Source organism: Podarcis pityusensis, assembly GCF_964106645.2.
Source record: "Podarcis pityusensis genome assembly, chromosome: 4".
Classification (NCBI taxonomy): domain Eukaryota; kingdom Metazoa; phylum Chordata; class Lepidosauria; order Squamata; family Lacertidae; genus Podarcis; species Podarcis pityusensis.
In genome coordinates, this window is record NC_138027.1 from 19,817,151 (window position 1) to 19,841,193 (window position 24,043).

The following is a 24,043-nucleotide window of genomic DNA, read 5'->3' on the forward strand; positions in this document are numbered from 1 at the left end:
CTCTCCTTCCTTGGAGGTTTTAAAGCAGAGGTTGGATGGCCATCTGCCACGGATGCTTTAGCTGAGTTTCCAGCGTCGCAGCGGGTTGGGCTGGATGACCCTTGGGGTCCCTTCCAACTCTGCAGTTCTGCGAAGATTCTCACGCTCTGCGGACTGAGCGAAGGAAGGAAGGAGGCGGTGGTTGCAAAAGTTGTGCATTAAGGAACAGCGGCTATTGTTGATGAAGAGTGTGGGAGGAAAACTATGAATCCCTGTGACTGGTGGTGGTGGTGGAATAATAATAAAATAATGGCTGGGTGTCCTAAATCTTCCATCATTCGACTTTGTTGCCTGCCCATGAGCTCTAGCGTTATGAGGGAGAATAATAATAATAATAATAATAATAATAATAAATGTATTATTTATACCCTGCCCATCTGGCTGGTTTTCCCCAGCCACTCTCTTTCCACTTTCTCCATGCCATTGTATAGCCATACATCGGGTTACAGCCGCTTCAGGTTGTGTTTTTTCGGGTTACGGACCACCGAAACCCGGAAGTACCGGAACGGGTTCCTTCCAGGTTTCGGCGGTTGCGCATGCACGGAAGCGCTAAATCGCGCTTTGCGCAGAAGCGCCGAATTGCAACCTGCGTGTGTGCAGACGCGCCGCTGCGGGTTGCGAACGCTGCGGGTTGAGAACGTGCATCCTGCATGGATCATGTTCGCTACCTGAGCGTCCACTGTGTAAGCTGCTAACTCACCTTTTCTCATCACTACAGAAATATAACAAGTGGTCCTAAGCAATAGAGAAAAGCGTATCGAGAAGTATACAATAAAATGAAACGGGCCCAACGTAAAAAGAAGTCTGGCACAATTTTTTTTTTTTGCAAAAATGTAATACCAAGAGCAGCAGAAAGTAAGCTCCTTGGAAATTAAATCTTGACCCCCCCAACTTTAAACCCTTAAACAACATCCCTCCCACCCCAAGAGTCTCTAAGCATCCTCTGTAGCAGGTCCTGCAGGCCTCACAACAAGGATGACCGCTGGCTTTTGCATCATTTTTGTAGCTGGAGTCAGTCAGGGCCCTCCCAGGCCTGGTGGAAGCAGGCTAGCAAGGCAGGGAGCAGGTCTTATATCTGTCAATCAATCAATCAATCAATTTTATTTTTGATAGCCAATGGCCATCGCAATACAAGATGAGCACAAATCACACAGCTACAAAACAAAAGACATTGCATGGACTTGCAACAAAGATGGCCTCTCTACAGTTTCTTGAAAATAAAATCTTTAAACTGGACATGGACTACTTGAAATAGACCTGTACTCATTGTACTTTTCAGACACTGGGACCATGTTTAACCCAAACAAGGGTTTGGGGACTCATTTATTGTTCTTATTTTTTTCGACCCCTGTATCTGTTTGGTGGTAGTGCTATTGCAATACACCTTCGGCCAGGCCTAGCAGTGGGTACCATCGCATCTACTGAAGGCCCATGAAATGAGAGGGCTGACATCATCAACATCATGATTATAGTAATAATAATAATAATTTATTATTTATAGTATTTGCATGTCACCTGTCCACAAAAAGGAACATGCTCTAAGCAGTTTACAGCAAAGAAAAAAAAAGGAATACGCCTCAAAACCAACGGTTGCAAGAGGAGTTTCGTAATAACATAATAAAACAGGAACATGATAGTGAAAATAGCAACATGCAAGAAAACATTTCGGTACTATAAATACAGCAAGATTACACTCACAACATTGCACTTCCTGGTAACAGCAAAACAGCTGGACGGTATCACCTTGGTCCTAGAAACAGCCAGTGTTAGAAACACAGATGAAAAGCTAGGAGCCAAATGGCTTCTGGGACCTGGGTTATGGGTGCCAAAATAGAATGTCTAGTTGCTGGTGGGGTGGGGTGATCGGCAACACTTTTCATTTATTATTTTGATGAGCATGAATTAATACGCAATTCACAGAAGCGACACATTGTTAATATCACACACTTAGCAGAAATTGTTGATACATGTTTAATTTGGTATTTTCGGTAAAAATATTGGTACCATACTTGAGTTTTCAAAGCACTCTATTATTAAACTCTTTAACATATTGTCTATCCTTAGCTTATACCTTGAGGCTTCAAAGCTCATACGTTTCAGTAATCCTTGAGCGTCACCCAGGCGCAAAAAATGGCGCCAGGCTTTTTGAGGTGCTTGCAAATGGAGACTCTCGAGGCGCAAAATGCGTCTGGCGCCCTGCTAATTTCGAACCCTGGAAACACCCCTCTCATGATGTAGCTCCCAGTCCCTCTCCTGCAGCAAATCGCAAGGCTTCCAAAAGCAGCGGCAGAGAGAGCTGGAAAAACCCCTCCCATGATTGTGCTCTGAGGTGTTGTTGACCTCAGACATTTCTTTCAATAGAGCGCTGCCCTCTGTATATAAAGGCCAGGGGGGGGGGCACCCTAGAAGTAAGTTGAGGGCTCAGTAGGTCCTGGCCTCAGCCACACTTGCCCAGAGTAGCCTAATGCCCACATGTGTTTGCATTCATTGGTCTCTGTCTATCTCAGGAGACAGTGGAGGAGTACTCCTTTGGGGTGAAGTCAAACCATTGGAGAGTTACAGCGCCTGCTGTGGCTGTAGAGACCGATACGGGAGAGACATATTTTGTTGCAACGGGGGCAGATGAAGGCACCCTGTTTTGCTGCTGCAGATGCACCATGGCGTTTCTTCTCCCTTCACATTTATTGATTTCTGTGTTACAAAAATGTATATCTTGCTTTTTTCCTCCTCTTCACACATTCCAGTTTGTCAAGATCCTTCTTAAATTGTGGCACCCAGAACTGGACACCATATTCCAGGTGTGGTCTTACCAAGGCAGAATAGAGTAGTACTATTACTAATCAGTTCATGAAGTTCAGCAACGACAGATATTTTCCCGTGTCTGTGTGGGGTAGGTGTGTAAGTATGTTGATATGTATAGTATGTTGCTGTTGTTTAGTCGTTTAGTTGTGTCCGACTCTTTGTGACCCCATGGACCAGAGCACGCCAGGCACTTCTGTCTTCCACTGCCTCCCACAGTTTGGTCAAACTCATGCTGGTAGCTTCGAGAACACTGTCCAACCATCTTGTCCTCCGTCACCCCCTTCTCCTTGTGCCCTCCATCTTTCGCAACATCAGGTCTTTTCCAGGGAGTCTTCTCTTCACATGAGGTGGCCAAAGTATTGGAGCCTCAGCTTCACGATCTGTCCTTCCAGTGAGTACTCAGGGCTGATTTCCTTCAGAATGGATAGGTTTGATCTTCTTGCAGTTCATGGGACTCTCAAGGGTCTCCTCCAGCACCATAATTCAAAAGCATAAATTCTTTGGCAATCAGCCTTCTTTATGTATAGTATAGGTAGGTATTATATAGAGTAATGTAGATATGTTTTATGTTATGAAGATAAGGTAGTGTGTTGTGTACGTGTATTGTGTAAATGTATATGTATATGTATGTGTTTTATACGTTAATAATATTTTTTTTTAAAAAAAGTTCAGCAACAAGAGTTGAAATGTCTCCAAATGCCAGCAAGACACAAATAGAGGGGATGATACCTAAAACTTTGGGGCAAGGAGTTCAACATAGGAGCATTTAGAGCCCAACATAGGAGCCCAAGGGGCTGCCAAAGCAGTTTGCAAAGAGTCTTGAAAACCGCATGCACAATCTAAAATGGACAGACATTGCATGGGGTGGTGTGAATAGAGAGCCAAGATACTTCAAGTTCTCATGCCCGACAGCATCCTATAGGAATGTAGGAAGCTGCCTTAGACTGAGCCAGACCATTGGTCTATATAGCTTACTATTTTTAACCCTGACTGGCGTCTGCTCTCCACTGTTTCCAGCATGGGTCTCTTCTGCCATTACCTGGAATCACTAGGTATTGAACCAGGACCTTTTTGTGTGCTGAGCATCTGCTCTGCTAAGTTTCATCCCTGCCCCTGCCAAAATCTTGGAGCTGAGCAGCTGGACCTCACGCAGCCTGTGATGGAAGCAGTCTTGCTTTTTCTGGGAGTTGGCAGGCGGCAGGTCCTCTGAAGGGAGGGAGCGGGGCTGAGCAGCTATTGATTTACTGACAATATTTGTGCACTTCCCAAGGACAAAAAGTTCGCCGGCTGGTTTACAGTCAATTGCAGAACCATAAAAGGTTGCAAACGGAACATAAAAATCTAGAACTATAAACACAGCGGCAAAAGCAAAGTAAAACCGGCAAGGGCAGAGGGTTGGCTGCTAGCTTGCTTGTGGGGAGGGGGAACTGCTTTCAGAACGTAACACCCTCCCTGTGGGATTTGCCCTGGCTGCCAACCTGTTCCTGGGCCAAGCCCAAGGTGTTTGCACTAACATATACAGCCCTATAGAGCTAAATACCAGGTTACTTGAGAGACTGTTTTGTCTCATACACCCAGTAGATTGCTTCAACCTGTGTTACAGTTTTTCCTTAAGTTCCAAAGATCTTCAGGGAGGTCCTCTCCACAGTAACTCGGAGCAGGGCTTTTCATGTGGCTGTCCCTGATCTCTGGAATACCTGTCAAGATGCAACAGGCATCACTTTCTGGAAACAACTGAAGACATTTTTGTTCTGGCAGGCTCCCCCCCCCCCCGGAAAACAGGTCTTTACAAGAAGGGTCCATATATTAGGGTATTAGTCTTGTTTTATATGGGTTTGCTGTTTTAGTGTTTTAAAAAGGTAAAGGTAAAGGTACCCCTGCCCGTACGGGCCAGTCTTGACAGACTCTAGGGTTGTGCGCTCATCTCACTCTAGAGGCCGGGAGCCAGCGCTGTCCGCAGACACTTCCGGGTCACGTGGCCAGCGTGACGAAGCTGCTCTGACGAGCCAGCGCAGCACACGGAACACCGTTTACCTTCCCGCTATAAAGCGGTACCTATTTATCTACTTGCACTTAAGGGTGCTTTCAAACTGCTAGGTGGGCAGGAGCTGGGACCCAACGACGGGAGCTCACGCCACGGGGATTCGAACCGCCGACCATGCGATCGGCAAGTCCTAGGCACTGAGGTTTTACCCACAGCGCCACCTGCGTCCTTGTTTTAGCTGTTTTTAATTATCTCATGCAAATCACCTTGAGATAGTGGTTCAGAAGGTGATTCAATAATAATAATAATAATAATAATAATAATAATAATAATAATACAGCATTTTTTAAAGACTGAAAGACCTGAGAAAATACAATGATTCTCACAATGCTTATTTTTTCTGGAAAAAAAGGTGGTGGGGACTCATTACAAAGTTGTTGTTGTTGTTGTTGGCCCTGTCACTGTGCCCTCCCCACCTCAGGCAGAGGCTGAATGTAAGATGTGATTAATGAACTCAAGCAGACCACTACCACCTGCAACAAAAGGCTCACTTTTCATTTTTTAACCACACACACATTTTACAGCTATCGCCCCTATAGGGCAGTGGTGGGGAACCTCAGGCTCAGGGACTGAATGTCTAGATGTCCTCTTTGCTTTTGTTGTATGTCTTCTGTATTTCCTGTTACTTAAGTGCAGTGTGTGTGTGTGTGTGTGTGTGTGTGTGTGAAGTGACAAGCCTAATTTCATCTTGGTACACCAAGTTTCTTTTGCACAGATAGTATTCTCAGGTTTTTTTCTGAGGCAGTGGTGCAAGGGGAATGTGCCTTGATTTACTTGTTGTTGTCATTTAGTCGTTTAGTCGTGTCCAGCTCTTCGTGACTCCATGGACCAGAGCACACCAGGCACTCCTGTCTTCCACTGCCTCTGTGGCATTTATATACCTTCCTTCATAGTATTTATCCCAGGATGTTTTAAGTACCAATGAGAAAAAATAAGAAGAAGATATACAACAACACAATTAAAAGCAGACAACCCCTAACCTGAATTCTGAACTTGTTCATCCGGGGAGAACTTTTGCCCATGAATTCTGCTGATTTGTATAAAATGGCCTTCTGGTAAAAGAAATGTTTTAGTCATGAAAGTAATCGGATTTGATATAAACACCAGCTTTGCTGCCACCTAGTGCAATAGTGTTTTTATCCTTCTTCATTCTAGGGATAGATTCCAAGCATAACATTCCATCCCACTCGGTTCTTGTGGAACAGACAGACAGTTTTTACAGTGCAATTCTCCCACCATGTAATGTGTACAAAAATGATATACTGGAGGAAAGTGTGCATATAAATGCATATATTAGTGGCGGGGCGGAACAAACAACAAGAATATAGTTTTGGAAAGTGTAAATTAAATAAGTTTACCTTTAAATGCAAAGTGAATTAAATTTCTTCCCAACCCCTAAGTTCAGCTGAACCCCAGATTCTTCCTTGTTTGTTTGTTCTTTGAACTAGAAGGTCCCTGCTTCAGGTCTGTGTTTTAGAACAAGGCCATGGACCTGTATATAACCTTGAAAATAAGTCAGTTTTGTTATCACCATCTGTGTGAAGGCTGAGGTTTAACAGACAACGCATACTATTTATGAACATAACAGTTTTAATACAAGAAATGAGGGATCATGTTTTGGGAGAAAAGGAGGTCCTTAAGGTAGTTATGTCTGGTGTCTCTCAGAAATTCTCAACGGATGTGGACCACTGGTATATTTGGTGAGAAAAAGCCCACTTAGGTGGTCCTTAGAAAGGTTGTGGAGCGGCTGAGTATATCTGCATTTGGTTGATTGATTCGGACGACAAATTTTGCAGAACTTTGCTCACCCAAAGCAGGGAGATTCACTGCATCAGAAATGGAAGACGCCAGCAATTAAAATATGAATTATGCACTTTGATTTGTAGAACCGAAAAGGTCTAATACATGGTTCGCAATTTTCAGGCTGTTATTGAAGAAGACAAAAGCTTGAGAATCTAGGGAAAATGCTTATGAGACAAGGACTGCATTGTCCATCAGATGGCAGACTGAGACTAAGAAATCTCTATCTAGGCAAAGCATAGTAGATTGCTGTTTTTCTATGACCAGGAGGGCAGTTTTCCCCCCTATGGCTTGCAGTTCTGGATAACTATTTATGGCTCCATCTGCACTATACACTTAAAGCAGTATCAAATCACTTTCCCCAAAGTATCCTGGGAACTGTGGTTTGTTAAGGGTGCTGAGAGTTGTTAGAAGACCACTATTCGCCTCAGAGAGCTACAGTTTCCCAGAGTTCCCTGGGAAGAGCAATTGATTGTTAAACCTGTATGGGAATTGTAGTTCCCTGAGGGAACGAGGTCTCCTAACAACTGTCAACACCCTAATAAACTACAGTTCTCAGGCAGGTAAAAGAAGTGGAGCTGGGGGTTATAGTAGATAGCTCAATGAAGATGTGCGGCAGCAAAGAAAAATGCAAATTCCATGCTTAGGATCATTAGGAAAGGACTTGAAAATAAAACTGAGAATATAATGCCATTATACAAATCTTTACAAAGTGAGCAGTACCTTTCTCAGGACCAAAATTGAGCATGCAAGCTTTTGAGTCCTCCAGAATGCTTCATCAAGCAAGGTATTTCAGGAAGGAAGAGTTTAGGGGGTCGGAGGAGGATGGGAGTAAAAATAAATAAGGCTGGATTTTGAAGGCGTGAGATTTGCGTTTAGACTCAGTCCGAAGCATATCTGTCAACCTTCCCTTTTTTTGCAGGAAATTCCCTTATTCCAGCGCCGTTTCCCGCTGCTTCCTGCTGCTATCCCGGATTGTTAGATATCCCGTAGACTGTCCCCTGGACAGGTGAGGCTGCTGATCCCTTACAGTGGTACCTCAGGTTACATACGCTTCAGGTTACAGACTCTGCTAACCCAGAAATAATACCTCGGGTTAAGAACTTTGCTTCAGGATGAGAACAGAAATTGTGCTCCGGCGGCACGGCAGCAGCAGGAGGCCGCATTAGCTAAAGTGGTGCTTCAGGTTAAGAACAGTTTCAGGTTAAGTACGGACCTCCGTAACGAATTAAGTACTTAACCCGAGGTATCACTGTATTTTCGAGGCTGCTGATCCCTTATTTTCAAATCTGAAAGTTGACAGCTACGGTTTGAAAATGAAGATTACAGACTCAGACTAACAACAGCAGCAGCAGCAACAGCAGCAGCAGCAGCAGCAGCACCACCACCACCAACAACTCATTATTTATGCCCCACCCACCTGGCTGTGTTTCCCCAGTCACTCTGGGCGGGTCCCAACAGAATCTTAAAAACATGATAAAACATCAAACATTAAAAGCTTCCCTAAACAGGGCTGCCTTCAGATGTCTTTTAAAAGTCAGATGTTTATTTCCTTCACATCTGAAGGGAGGGCGTTCCACAGGGCAGGCACCACCACCGAGAAGGCCCTCTGCCTGTTTCCCTGTAACTTTTCTTCTCGCAATGAGGGAACCACCAGAAGACCCTCGGCGCTGGACCTCAGTGTCTGGGCTGAACGATGGGGGTGGAGACGCTCCTTCAGGTATACTGGGCCGAGGTCATTTAGGGCTCTAAAAGTCAGCACCAACACTTTGAATTGTGCTCGGAAATATATTGGGAGCCAATATTTTGCAGGTGGCAAGTTTCATCTGTGGTGGAAGAATAATGGTAGGGATGTGGGAGACATTTCATAGAATTATAGAGCTGGAAGGGATTCCGAGGGTCATTGATCTAGTTCTCATTTAAAGGATGCTCTATCTAATTCACACCTTCTGAAATAATACGTGAATCGAAGCACAGCTGATGGGAAATTCACGCCTCTGAAATTCGCACTTCTCCAAGTTTTGCAATTCAGCCAAGTAAGGTGTGCATAAAATGCATATACCAAAGTAAAGGGTGCATAAAAGTGCATATATTAATGAAAATAAATTAAAAACTGATGTTGAAATATAGCAGAACTGTAAGTCAAAAAATGAGAAACTGAAGGAAACTGAAATGGATCGATTCACTCATCCCTAATGGCTGGTTTCCATTTTTGAAAACATAAAGTGTGGCTGCTACCTAGAATAGTATTGTTCCTGGTTCCCGGTAAGACAGAAAGCAGACATAAAGTGAAGCAGGGCCATCTAGCCTGCGGTTATCTGAACTCCTCCATTGCATCACAGTACTGGCCTGTGAAATCCCACGATGCACAGACATGCATTGTGCTATAAGATAGTGCACCTTATGCAACAGCTTCCCATCCTGCACAAAGCAGTACAGTGCAGCAGCTTGACAAATAGAGGGAGAGACCTGCTGCCAAATGCTTAAATCCTAAAGCTCTATGTGGATCTACTAATTTCCTGGTATTTTCTGTTTGTCGGTACTGGAAGGCATCACACCTGTCCTTCCAGATGACTGAGACATTTATAGTGGAAGCTGGGGATGTATGAGGCAGGATGTGGGAACAATGGGGGAATTTGCTGGGCATTTTCTGTTGATGCTGCTGTTGTTGTTATTCAGACCTGTTAGTTGCTTGTCATCTGAAGGTCTGCAAGTATATATATAGCAATACATGCATGTGTATATATATGCATTGTATCATAAAAACAAAACAAACTCCCAAAGTCATGACTTACCCAGAAAAATCTTGGGAACTATAGTTTATTACAGAATTGAATGCACTCATTGAGAGCCAGTGTGGTGTAGTGGTTAAGAGTGGTAGTCTCGTAGTCTGGTGAACCGGGTTCGCTTCCCCGCTCCTCCACATGCAGCTGCTGGGTGACCTTGGGCCAGTCACACTTCTCTCTCAGCCTCACTCACCTCACAGAGTGTTTGTTGTGGGGGAGGAAGGGAAAGGAGATTGTTAGCCACTTTGAGACTCCTTAGGGTAGTGATAAAGGGGGATATCAAATCCAAACTCCTCCTCCTCCTCCTCCTCCTCCGTTTTGTTCACCATTCTAATACCTTCTGCTTCAGGGACCAGCTGTATGCAGAGGATCCCTCAGGGAAGAAGGCTCAGAGCCTGGGATTGGTGGTGGGACAACTGTGAGTGATTAGAGGGAGCAGGCTGGGAGGAGGAGGTGTCAGAAGCTGAAGAGGTAACACAGTTTAGTGAGCAAGGGGAGTCTGAAGTGGAAGCAGGTGAGGAGGGAGACCACGAGGCAGAGATGAGTCAGGCTGGTGAAGAAGCCAGGGAGCCTTCCCCTTCTGCTGCGACAAGCTCCTCTTCCCCCAGTCTCACAGGGCCAGGAGAGGCATGAAGTGGGAGGACCAAAGACAGGTGCACTCTCAGATTGCATGGAGGGATCCAGGAGAGGAGGGCACTTAGCTGTGGGAAGTTGGGGACCTTCAGTATCCACAACAGCCTTATGCGGCAAGACCAACCGAGAAGAGTTGCTGTGCTCATTAGGCCTGGCGCTCCTGAGCTGTCTTTGTGTCTTCTAATAAAGAGTTAACTTCACTTACTCAGTGTGATTTATTGCTGGCTCGCTCCTGGCAATAGGCAAGTCCTAGTTTGGACTGTGTGTATGTATGAAGGAAAGGGACACGGGTGGTGCTGTGGGTTAAACCACAGAGCTTAGGACTTGCCGATCAGAAGGTCGGTGGTTTGAATCCCCGCGACAGGGTGAGCTCCCGTTGCTCGGTCCCTGCTCCTGCCAACCTAGCAGTTCGAAAGCACGTCAAAGTGCAAGTAGATAAATAGGTACCGCTCCGACGGGAAGGTAAACGGCGTTTCCGTGCGCTGCTCTGGTTCACCAGAAGCGGCTTAGTCCTGCTGGCCACATGACCCAGAAGCTGTACGCCGGCTCTCTCGGCCAATAAAGCGAGATGAGTGCCACAACCCCAGAGTCGGCCACGACTGGACCTAATGGTCAGGGGTCCCTTTACCTTTACCTATGTATGAAGGAAGGGCTGTAGTTCAGTGGCAGAGCACCTGTTTTGCATGCAGAAGATCTCAGGTTCAATTCCTAGCATTTCTGGGTAGGGCTGAAATCCTGGAGAGCTGCTGGCATTCAGTGTAGACAATACTGACCTAGGTAGACTAATGGTCTAACTCGGTATAAGGCAGTTTCCTGTTCCCCAAACATCCAGCTCCTGTGCCAGATAACAAACTAACCCTTAAAAATGCTTACAGACTTTTTTTGTAAATTAAACTGCTTTATTTGAAGCTTTTTTTCCGATCACAAAAGAGCAATACATTAACCAACAGTTCCTTAGCCACTCCTTTGAAACATAACAGCAAAATTTCACTTGCACATTCTCTTTTCAGAGTTACGAGAGATTAAATTTGTTGAAAGGATCACGTAACATTCACATTTGCATCATTTCCACCTATTTCCTTAATTTATTAAAAGAGCAAGGATGTCGATGCCAGAATCACAAGACACTGTAAATATTAAGTTGTTTAGTTAGATATAATCGGTTAGATTAAGTCTAGCTTTGGCCTTTTAGGGTAATCAGAAACAGGAACCAATTCCCTTAGAACTTTTCCTTCAAATTAGGACAGAAAAAGGTCTGCAAATTTGCATATATATTCTGTCTTCTGCAAGCAATATACATACTTAACTTACAAAGCTTAAGTGATTTTTTAAAAAAGATTTCACGCCTCCCCATTTTGCAGTTTTGCTTCATTAAAATAACAATAAAAAAAAAATGTAAGAGCAAAATATGGACATTTTGTTTCTTCTGGAACATGTTGTGAGGGGATTCATTTTCTTTTACCTGTGTGGAAGCAATATAAACAAAATTAAATAGAAATTTAGAAAGAGGTATTTTTAAAAATCCATATAGATCACAATGGACAAGATACTCTCAAATGCATACATTGTGTACATTACAAAAAAGGGAGGAAATTGTTATTGTAGTTAACCAGACTTTTACCTAATAGGGTATTCATAAAAATACACAATATCTCTCCCCCCCCCCCCCGTTATGTTTTCTACATGGGTACTATTTCTTGTTTCTTCTTTTCTGTGTCTTATCTTACGCTGTGCACTTGCAATTTTGTACTTTTTTATTTTTCAATAAAGAATATAGAATTAAAAAGATAATCTCAAATGTAAGATGGTTGATATAATCTTATTCTGTATGTGTCTACTGAAAAGGAAGTCTCATTGAGTTCAGTGGGGCTTGCTCTCAGCTGAGTGGGTATAAGACTGCAGACCCTTAATTCTTTTGTGAGAGCATCTTTCCCCCAATCCTAGCCCTCTTGCAGCAGCAGGACGTTCTTAGAGCAACTTTGGACAATAAATAAATACATAAATAAATAAATAATAACAATAGAATTTATATCCTGCCCTGTATAGCCTGTATAGGGTGCAGGCTGCCTTTAAAAGCCATCTGGAAATTTCAGTTAGTCCTGTGAGATTGCTAACTGGGAATGGGCGGTATAAACACAGTGGACAGCATGTTGGGGTGGTGTCACTGACCTGACCTCCCAACAGCTGAGTTGCTGCGGCTTTTTGGGAAGGAGAGGGGAAGGTTGCAGAAAGTTTGGTGCAGTGCAAGAGCATTGCTGGTGTGTTTGCGCTGCGCTGACCTGCCCACCGCCTTGCCCAGCTCCCTCCTTCCTGGTAAGCAGCAGCGACTAACCCGTCGGGAGGTCAGGCAAGCACAGCTGTCCCACCACACAATCCATTACTGACCAGTGTTTGGTCTTCTTTACTAGTTTCCAAGTCCATTTCTCCTGGAAGGTTTTCGTTCCACCAAGCCATTAGTCAAATGAACTGCTATGCGTTTTATGTATTTTGAAATTTGCAGGAAGGGTTCACATGTGCAATTTGGATGGATATTGATTGTTATATTGATGTTATTGTTCCTTTATCATTTTGGTAGCACCCCCGATTGCTGCACAGACCCACATTTGAATGAAATAAAATGCAAGCCTAATCACCAGTGTGTTCAGCTGGAAAAAACTGGCTATAAATGAGTTTTTGAGCCCTCCAGGTATCATTTCACGAAACGTAGATTTCGTTTGAGTATTTCTGAACTCGGGGAGATTGGTTATTTTTTGTCCCAGGTTGTTAATTCATTTTACTGCTAGAGTGAGTAAGAACAAGTATGAACTTCCAAAGTAAGGCCTGTTCCTAAAATAGCTGCATTTTGCAAACATTCAACACGTGTGTTTGTGATCCTTCCATTTCTTTCTTTTTAAATATAATATTTATTATTTTTTTATTTTTTCCTTTGTAACAATATTTCTTCATCACATATATCTTTGCTCAAATTGAGCTTTGACTTCTTCCTGTCCGATCCTTCCATTTCTTGAGCAGTTCCTGTGCTCATCAATAGTTGCATTTTTTCAATGTCACATAATTAATTCATATATATATATATATATATATATATATATATCAGGCTTCAATTTCTCTATGAAACCGCACTAATTGCAGACTTCGTTATAACTAATTTAACATAGGGAAGGAACTGTAGACAGTGAATTTACCGTATAAACTCTGGATTCCGTCCCTGTCGTCATCTGAGAGATGGAAGTTATTTGGGTTCACATAGGAATAGGTAGGATACATCAAAGAGCCATAGACATTTGAATGAGCAAGCCCCAAAGAATGACCAAATTCATGTGCAGCCACAAGGAACAGGTTGACTTCTAAAACACAGAAAACAACTCAGATGAGCAGTGCGTATTAGCAGGGCCGGTCCTATCATTAGTCAAAGTGAGGCAACTGCCTTGGGCATCTTATGCAGGGAGAGGCAGCATTCCCCTAGACTAGGGCTGTGTACACACCATACATTTAAAGCAGCCTCCCCCAAAAGAATCTTGGAAGCTGTAGTTTACCCTTCACAGAGCTACAAATCCCAGCACTCTTAACCTACTGCAATTCTCAGGACTTTTGGGGGATGGGGAAGGGATGTGCTTTAAATGTATGGCGTGTAGGGAGCTGGTGACACTCCACAGAGCATTTTATAAGCACAGTGCTACTGAAGGAGACCCACGTGTGTCAAAGTTGCTGTCAGGGATTCTTTAGATGTGATTCCTGCATTGCGGGGGTGGGCCTAGATGACCCCTGGGCTCATCCTGCTCCCTACAGTTGCTAGCAAGTGCTTCCCCCTTTTCCTGTTGCTCCCTGCCAACTGCTATCCAGTGATTTCTGAATCATGTCTAGAAGCCATTGATAGACTGATCCTCCATGAATTTGCCCAGTTCTCCTTTAGCTGTCTATAATAGGTGCTGTTCTAGGAATGCGGGTGGTGCTATGGGTTAAACCACAGAGCCTAGGACTTGCTGATCAGAAGGTCGGCGGTTCAAATCCCCACGATGGGGTGAGCTCCCGTTGCTCGGTCCCTGCTCCTGCCAACCTAGCAGTTCAAAAGCACGTCAAAGTGTAAGTAGATAAATAGGTATCGCTCCGGCAGGAAGGTAAACGGCGTTTCTGTGCGCTGCTCTGGTTCGCCAGAAGCGGCTTAGTGGTGCTGGCCACATGACCTGGAAGCTGTACACCGGCTCTCTCTGCCAATAAAGCGAGATGAATGCCGCAACCCCAGAGTCGGTCATGACTGGACCTAATGGTTAAGGGCTCATTTACCTATAGGTGCTGTTACCTGCGTGTGACAGCGAATTCCATGCATGAATTGTATATAAAACAGTGCAGAGTTGTTGTTTTTGAGGGGTCGTATTTGCGCACAACACATTGATGCCCCAACGGGACCCGGCTCACACATTTTGAATATATATATATATATTTACCTCTGTTGGTTTCTGACCAGCGTTCGGCCTCATCGAAGTGGGCATCTCCACCAAGGCCTGGCCCAGGGGCAAAAGCATGAGCCAGAACTCCGCTCCTCCCATCGAAAGGGATGTTGTCACCATGCTCTGAGTTGGAAAGGGAAAACGAGGTATTACCAGCAGTTCAGTCTCATCCATTAGTCTAGAAGTACACAGGTTGCAAGGACAGCCTCCCCCAACAAACTCTTCCTGGCTCTGAATTCTCAGCCTTATTCCTTAGCTCAGACTCATTCAACTATGGCAACTTCCGAGTTTGTTGTAACTTCAAGATCTGCCTGCGCTATTTGTGTTCAGTTGTCCTGCCATGATGAGTTTTATAATGTAATTGTATTATTCTTATTATTATTTATATTGTATTTCAATAATGCTTAGGTATGCTGCTCAGAGCCATTACATTAAATTGCAGTTAAGAAACAGTAAAAAGAACAACAGCAGCAGCAGCAGCAGCAGCAACAACAACTTAGACTTACTACACCCAATCTCAAAAAAGTCTTTTGGTTTTTGGGATTGCTGGGTGTGGCTTATTTGCTTGTGGAGTTATAGATGTTAAAAGCACAGCTCGTCCAGTTGGAATTTACAGGATTATTTTTTTTAAAAAAATGAAATGGAACAATAGTCCACATAGTCACAGTTTATCATGCCCATTAAGCAACTAAGCATGGGTAAAATCAGCTAGCTCCTACTATAGACTTGCCTTTCTAATAGATTTCCATAGAAAAGTTGTTACTGATGGCAATTTAAACTTGGATCATATATAATGGGGGGAAGGGAAGGGTAGACATCATGTGAAGATTGGCATAAATCTATAGAAGCCGTTTTCCAAAATGGCCACCTGCCATAACCCTGCAGTTCTTTGTACTCCATTTTTGTTCTTAATATCACCCTGTATAATTTGGATACATCAGTAACCCTGGCTGCCTTATAGGTTTACCCTACCTCCAAGTCATTTATGAACAAGTTCGAAAACACCTGTCCTGTCCAGATCCTGGGATCCATTTTTTTTATACATCCAACCACTGTCCATTTAGTCTTCGCCTCTACTTCCTGCCCCTGCACCAATTACTGATTTAGAAGAGGATGTGCCCTTTTATTCCACGACTGCTATGCTTGTCGGAGGTTTCGGCAAAAGCTTTTCGAAAGTCCAAGTACACGGTGTCTACTGGATCATCCCTATCCACAAGCTTGTTGACACTCTCAGATAATTTAGAAAGCTTAGTCATGCTGTATCAACATCACGGCAGCCACTTCCCCATGCCCTTGTCCTATGTCACTCCAGTAGTGTTGAAAGAGGAGAAGTGTGGGGAGAAAGAATCACATGGCTGCTTCCACTGTGAATGTCAGCAGATGGTAACATACAACCTCATCCTGCAGTCGGGAAATTGGTATGAATGAGTCTGGTGCAACTCAGTACAGAGAAGAATTGTGGCTGGCAGGTCCAGCGTTTGGGGGCAGTTGTCACGAGTGGAGTTTAGATGCAACAAGCTTTGGAGTGCCCCAGGATCTGTTAGTTAGGTAGCAGCGGAGAATGGTAGTGTACAGGGCCGGATTTAGGTTTGATGAGGCCCTAAGCTGCTGAAGGTAATGGGGCCCTTTATAAGTCCAGCTTATATTTTGTCAACAGCAAATCGTCGCTGTTTTTTGTGTTGAATATATGCTATATGGTAATGTATGGACCTAATAGGTATCTAAAGCCATTTGCACATAACAAAGTATGTACATCACAGGAGCCTGCAAAACACAAAACACTGTTGCTGTATGTAGGTTTTATTTTATTTGTTTTTTATCTTATACAGTCAAACCTCCATTTACGTAACCCTCTGGTTATATAAACTTCGGGATGCGCGTGCGGCAAACCTGGAAGTATTTTACCGCTTGTGCAGAAGCAGTCTGCACATTAGGGCGGTTCATAAAAAACTTTTTTTTTTGAAAATGCCTGCTCCAAAGGTCTTATCTGGGAATTATATAGCTATATCTGAAATTTCATGCATATCGGTTAATATCTTGACCCTGCTCCATGAAAATAGCTGTTTACTTGGCCATTTTCCTATGTCGGGAAGGCTGAAATTTCAATTCAGTGGAGCAGGGTCAAGGTATGCATGAAATTTCAGATATAGCTATACAATCCCTATTGTAGTAAGACAAGACCTTTGGAGCAGGCATTTCCCCCCCCCCAAAGTTTTTAATGAACCGCCCTACTGTGCATGCGCAGAAGTGGTCCTCAGGTTGCAGAAACCTCGGGATCTGACCGGACCTCCGGAATGGATCCCATCTGCAACCAGAGGTACCACTGTATTTTGGAAATGTACATCCAGTTTTTCCCCTTTAATTTTTTTTGGGGGCCCCCAAGAGAATGGGGCCCTAAGCTATAGCTTGTTTAGCTTATATGTAAATCCGGCACTGGTAGTGTAGCTATAGGGCATCAAACAGGTGTGAATGGCTATACAATTGACCCTGCCCATGTGGCTCTTCTTCGTTCATGCACCCCCGCCCCAGTGCTGTAGGATTGCATCATGGGGGAGTGGCCTCGACCATCTTGAGGACAGATTCCTGCAATGATCCCAGGATGGGGCTGTCCTTGGAGATTGTTTGGAGACTGACACCATGCTCCTTTAGGGCATGATTCTTTGTCCCATAAAAGGCTTTAAAAGGTGAACACTGCATAAACAAGGCATTGCCTCCTATCCATCATGGTCACTGCAATCTGCAGAGGCTTCTTGGCAGTGCTATACACAGTGCTGTACACTGAAGAAGTGTGCATACACACGAAAGCTTATACCAAGAACAAACTTAGTTGGTCTCTAAGATGCTACTGCACAATTTTTTAAAATTTTTTAAATATATTTTGACTGTGTCAGACCAACATGGCTACCTACCTGAATCTAGTGCCTTGTGTATAATAATGCAGAAAGGTGTTATATGAACTAAAAGTGACATGAAATTAAATGAAAGATAAATAGTGTGAACGTATATAAAGGCAAAGCTGACGGTGGCTACTTAGCTACGAAACATCTTCCTCTGAAGGTCCTTCATACCAAATTTCAGATATTTCCCCAATACATACATACATACATACATACATACATACATACATACATATATATAGTTTCAAAGGCTTGAGCAAGTTTTTAATGGTTGGGGATATTTTTTTAATTGCATTTCCCCCTGTAAAAATAAATAAATATCAGGTTCTCTGAAGAGGTATGAGACATAGACATGAACAAACCACACCAGCCAAGGCAGCCTTACCATTATATGCAAAAGAAATTTCAATATCAGCAGGTCCTGTTGTTTTCCTGAACTGCAGGGGGGTCACATCGCTCCACACCTTAAATGCCTTTGCTATGGCCGCGTCTACCTTGCTTCGAGTCATATCGGGGGTGTAGTTATTAATCCTTTGAGCAGTGGAGGAAAATACGATATTAGTACTTAGCCAATTTATTTATTTATTGCATTTTTCAGAAAGGTGAAGCTCAGCTAACCTGTAAGTCAGTAAGTTTTTATTCCATCTCTCAGTTCCGAAAGTACGATACTCCAAGACATCTGGCACGCCACATCTGGGCTGATCCATTACCTGCACAGTCTCTGTGTCGATCTTTCCTGTTACCTTCAAGTGAAAGAATTCCTGCATTTGTCTGATTTGTTCTTCCAGGGTATGCTTCAATACTTTTTTCACAGCTGGGAAAAACCTGTTCAGGTAAGCCTGGAATAAAAAAGGGATCATTTAGTTTGGATCTTTAAGAACATGTGAAGCGCCTGGTCTCACAGTGGCCAGCTAGATGCCTATGGTAAGCAGGCAAACAGCATTCTCTCAACTTCTTCCCATTCTGGCTCATTGCTTGCTCATTGTTTATCCTCTGAACATGCCAGTTCTCTCGCTGGCATTTATTTTTAAGTCTAATCTACATTCCAATCACCCTCCTCCATCTATTGCTTAAAAAAAGAATACAGCACCTGCAGTGATTTTCGAAAAAAGCACAGAACAGAGAGAAACCATTCGTTGCATTCTGTGTACAGAAGCCATGGAAAGAAGTCCAGTAATGAAAACGTTCCTCAAAATTAGGGATGGAGGAGAAATTCAATTCACTTTGCATTTAAAGGTGAACCTACCTAATTCACAGTTTCCCAAACAATATGTGACCCAAAACCCAACTATGAGAGCCAGTGTGGTGTAGTGGTTAGAAAGGGTGGACTAAGATATGGGAGGCTAGGGTTCAAATCTCGGCCATGTAGATAAGTGGGTGACCTTGGGCTAGTCGCTGCCTCTCAGCCTCACCTACCTCACAGGGTTGTTGTGGGGGGTAAATGAGGAGGGGGAGAACAATGTATGCCACTTTGAGCTCTTAGGAGAAAAAGGTGGGATATAAATGTTATAGATTAGATTGGGGGGGGGGGAGAGAGAGAGAAGATACAATTTGATATTCTCTGAAATTTGCAATGCAGTTCTTCAGTCAAATACAAAAATGCATATATTAGACTATGCAAAAAGACATTATATTAGGAAAAAATTCTTTGCAAATTCATGTCTAGTATGCAATATTTTTTTTATAAAAAATGTATACATTAGGAGAAATCAGCAATAACATGCTGATGAATCTCCGTGAAGACTTGAAAATTTGCAAACTTATGTGGAAATGTGGAGAACCAGATTTAAGATAGGAAAAATGAGAAACCTAAATTGACAGATTTGCCCATCTTCCTACTCCACACAACAGCAGCAGGGCCCTTGCTCTATAGTTCTATGGCATTATCTGTTAATGCTGCAATGGCTACATACCTCAATGAATTTCAGATCCCTGATTTTCAATTCTGGCTTTTGAACTGGAAAGGTGGAGCTGCAAGGCAGAAGCATCACAGCCCACAGGAGCACCACACGCCTCATAGTGGAGGTTGTTGAAAGGTTGCCTGCACCAAAAGAAGAAAGCCTTTGGTGTATCGCATTTTGGAGCCCAAATGGGCAAGCTTATATATGCCTGACCAGTGTGGCATGTTGTAAAAATCCAGGTGACTCACTTTATGGCGCTTGCCTGCTTTTTGTGTGTGAATGGCTCTGGATGGTCAAATGTCACAACTCCAAAATGATTACGAGGAAACATTAAAGGCATGTCTTTCCTCCCCTCCTCCTCATTGTTGACATTTCCACTGATGTCATTTCGCTTTGTCCCCATCCCATCTTTCCTTTCACTCTCTAAAACCACAGGACATAGGGAAGTTGGCTCTTCTAAATCCACCCAAAGCATCTACTGTACGACCCCACCCTCTTTGGCTTGCCCAATCTTCTTTGTTTGCCGCTGAGACGCGTTGCGACATTGCCTTCTGCGTTGTCTAGCTTTCCAGGTGGAGCACTGCAAAGCAGGTGACTCGTCCACAGCTTAGGCTGTGTGGTTAGAATTCTGCACTTTCGGAAAGGTTTCTGTCGAAGGGGTTCCGTCTGAGGATCCGCTGTCAGTCGAACCGCTGGAAATCTAGAAGGGGCTGGATGAAATGGTTGTTGTAACAAGCTTCCTTCCAGAGCACAAGAACAGGCCAAAGGCCCATCTTGTCCAGTATTCTGTTCTCACAGTGGCCAGCTAGATGCCTGCGGGATGTTCACAAGAAGGACATGAGCTCAATTGCACTAATTAATTAATTAATTAATTAATTATACCCAGCCCATCTGGCTGGGTTTCCCCAGTCACTCTGGGCCAACAGAATATTAAAAACACGATAAAACATTACGATCAAACATTAAAACATTAAAAACTTTTCTAAACAGGGCTGCCTTCAGATGTCTTCTAAAAGTCAGTAGTTGTTTATTTCGTTGACATCTGGTGGGAGGGCATTCCACAGGGCAGGCACCACTACCGAGAAGGCCCTCTGCCTGGTTCCCTGTAACCTCACTTCTCGCAGTGAGGGAACCGCCAGAAAGCCCTCGGTGCGGGACCTCAGTGTCCAGGCAAAACGATGGGGGTGAAGATGCTCTTTCAGGTATACAGTGGTACCTCGGGTTAAGAACTTAATTCATTCTGGGGGTCCGTTCTTAACCTGAAACTGTTCTTAACCTGAGGTACCACTTTAGCCAATGGGGCCTCCCGCTGCCGCCATTGTGCGATTTCTGTTCTCATCCTGAAGCAAAGTTCTTAACCCGAGGTACTATTTCTGGGTTAGCGGAGTCTGTAACCTGAAGCGTCTGTAACCCGAAGTACCACTGTACTCTCTCCTCCTGTGGTTTTCAGAGGCCCATTGCCTCCGACAGTGGAGCCCTCATAGCTAGCAACCACTGGTAGCCTTACTGTATATGTCAGCTTTAGTGCCAAGGAGAGGGGTGTCCCTTGAGTTGTGCTACTTCCTTTTTTTTTGGCCAAACAATTTCTATTAGTTTTCCAAATGAGTTGTGCCACTATCCATTGCACTTTCCATGCAGTGCTCACAATTAAATTGGATGCTTGTATTCTTATTGCTGCCTTTGTATCTGGGACACACTCACCGTGAAAATGGCTACAGCTTCTTCTTACTACTATTGCTGCTGCTGTCATATTTGGGACATGCTCATCTTCTTTTCCACAAGACCCCCTTTAAATATTCTTTGAGAGGGACCTAAAAGCACTGGACTTAAAGCACACAAGAGCCTCAGAAGATCCCTACTAGATCAGATCAAAGATTGATCTAGCATCATGATTTCTGCAAAGACCAAGTCGATGCCTTAGTACTTCTTACGATACCTCTGGAACAGAAAAAGACAGAGAGAGCTCTTCTTATTTTCTTAATTATACATTAGAGGGGTCAATGGTTTGTCTCTATCTTCATCATTTGTCTTTCTGGAAATGAAACACAGATGCTACTGATTTCCTAATATTTTCCATGTAGACGATTTACCTTCAGCTGGTGGTTGTGAATGGTGGAATGCACCAGTGCCACAGCCGCCATTTTTATTTTTTAAAAAAAGGGAAAGAAAGAGAATTATGGAGAGCATAATGAGGCTTAATTTAGCAGAGACTTAACTTATCCCCTTGATTTCAAGGGCTCTTAAGCATTTTGAATTTTCTGGGGCCATGGACCCCACTATAAGTTGTTCCAATGTTGCAGTTTCCCTAGTCTCAGTGGTGGACTATAGGCCTTAAAGGGTTGAAGGCAAGTGATAGAGATTAGACATTTCAGGGTTTCGTTTGGTCAGCTTCGGTGGCATTCTGACTCAAGGTAAGCTCATAATTTAGATAAAGCCAAATGGTGAGTGTCTGTATCTGGTGGCTAAACAATCTCTGAACCATCTTGTGGGAACCAGACTGTTTTAATTACCTACCGTCTGAATGAGACTTGGAAAATCCTTTCCTCACAAGGAAGTGCTGGGGATTAAGTTATTTCAAAAAGAACAACAATGTGCCCTTCAGCTTTATTTGTTTTGGGAAGTTAAATGTTCATGCTTAAACTTTAAATTATTAACAGTTGCATTGTTTCATCCATTGATTTGTATGCTGTGGAATACCTTTCAACAATGCGAAGAAATTGATTTTTTAATTAATTTGTTTAAAAATACCACAATGACTAATTATTCTGGCATTTCATTCTAAGCAGTGATGTGCTTATGATCACTTTGGAAACGACAAGTCTGATTTACAAAGAACGCTTCTGTGTAGGAATAAGAGTAGGCAGGAATGTGTAGGTTTTCATCTTAGGGTGGTTGTAGAAATATGCAGTTCACTCTGGGAAACAACAAGTGATCACAGGTTAACAGCTGAGTTAAACATGGAGCGAATATTCATTCATTCATTTATTTATATTGTGCCTTTTTCTAAATGGCCTAGAGGCACTAGTACAGCATTAAAATGCTATAAAAAGAACAATAAGCCTACTAAGAATGGTAGGCAAAACAGTTGCACCAGCAAATAGCTAGGGTTGCCATATTTCAAAAAAGTGAAGATCCAGACACAAGTTGTTGAGCTTTTTTGGGAGGAAATCTCAAAAGGAAGAAGTTTTTGAGCTTTTCTTAAAATGAAATTTGCCAAAATATACACTTCCGACATAGGTTGCCATACGTCTGGATCTTCCCCGGACGTTACTTCCAATGGCTGAATCCTGGCTATGTCTGGGAAATTCCGGATGTTTGGCAACCCTAAAATAACTCACTCACATACACACAGAAAGAAAGAGAGAGAGAGAGAGAGAGAGAGAGAGAACCAGCACAGTGGGAAACTAAAAGGCATTTCAAATATTAGGAGGAGCATGAGAGAACAAGATGACTACTAAAATTAGCTAAGAAAACATGAGGTGTCGTAGTCTAACAAAATCTGAAGGGCACCACGTCAATTACCTCTGTGTTTAGGCCTGGGGAACAGCATTTTGGTGAGCATGCTGAAAAACCTCTCTTTAAGATGGCTAGCACCCCCTCACCTCACAGAACAAATGTTATCAGGAACAGTTCTGGTTGCCTCACCTCGGAAAGGATATTGTAGAGATGGAAAAGATTTTGAGAAGGTGACATGACAGAAGTTTATAAAACCATGCATGTCTTGGAGAAAGTGGATAGAGAAATGTTTTCTCCCTCTCTCATAACGCTAGACCTTGTGGACATCCAACTAAGCTGATTGTTGGAAGACTCAGGACAGATAAAAAAGTATTCCTCCATGCAATGCATTGTTAAATTATAGAACTTGCTCCCTCAGGAGGCAGTGATGGTCACCAACTTGGATGGCTTTAAAAGTCGATTAGACAAATTCTTGGAGGATAGGGCTATTGATGGCTACTAGACATGATGTCTATGTTTTGCCTCCATGGTCAGAGGCAGCAATGCTTCTGAATACAGTGGTACCTTGGGTTAAGTACTTAATTCGTTCCAGAGGTCCGTTCTTAACTTGAAACTGTTCTTAACCTGAAGCACCACTTTAGCTAATGGGGCCTCCCGCTGCTGCCGCTGCACCGCTAGGGCACGATTTCTGTTCTCATCCTGAAGCAAAGTTCTTAACCTGAAGCACTATTTCTGGGTTAGCTGAGTCTGTAACCTGAAGCGTATGTAACTGAAGCGTATGTAACCTGAAGCGTATGTAACCTGGGGTACCACTGTACCAGTTACTGGAAACTGCAGGAAGGCAGAGTGATCCAGCAGACTCTCCTTATGTTCTTGTATCATGCAGTGGTCCAGTTAGATCCTTGACAATGATCTTAGAGGACCATGTGCATTTTATCAGTAGTGTGATTTGTGAGGAGAGGTAGGTCCTGAAAGACCGACATTGGCTCCCAGCACATTTCTGAGCACAATTCCAAGTGTTGGTGCTGACCTTTAAAGACTTAAATGACCTCGGCCCAGAATACCTGAAGGAATGTCTCCACCTCCATCGTTCAGCCCGGACACTGAGGTCCAGCGCCGAGGGCCTTCTGGCGGTTCCCTCACTGCGAGAAGTGAAGTTACAGGGAACCAGGCAGAGGGCCTTCTCGATAGTGGCACCCACCACTGTGGAACGCCCTCCCATCAGATGTCAAGGAAA

The 24,043-nt window shown here is 43.5% G+C and overlaps 1 protein-coding gene across 1 annotated transcript; it reads right to left on the reverse strand.

The window, feature by feature from the left end:
* Nucleotides 1-10,981: 10,981 nt before the first annotated feature.
* Nucleotides 10,982-19,602, reverse strand: LOC308475330 (macrophage metalloelastase-like). Its single transcript, XM_081002429.1, has 6 exons — nucleotides 19,363-19,602; nucleotides 18,068-18,288; nucleotides 17,835-17,980; nucleotides 14,550-14,675; nucleotides 13,290-13,451; nucleotides 10,982-11,566 (listed from the first exon to the last, which is right to left on the reverse strand). The coding sequence occupies exons 1-6, from the start codon at nucleotides 19,465-19,467 to the stop codon at nucleotides 11,553-11,555; spliced, it is 774 nt and encodes a 257-aa protein (XP_080858555.1). The 5' UTR covers nucleotides 19,468-19,602; the 3' UTR covers nucleotides 10,982-11,552.
* Between the last annotated feature and the right edge of the window lie 4,441 nt (nucleotides 19,603-24,043).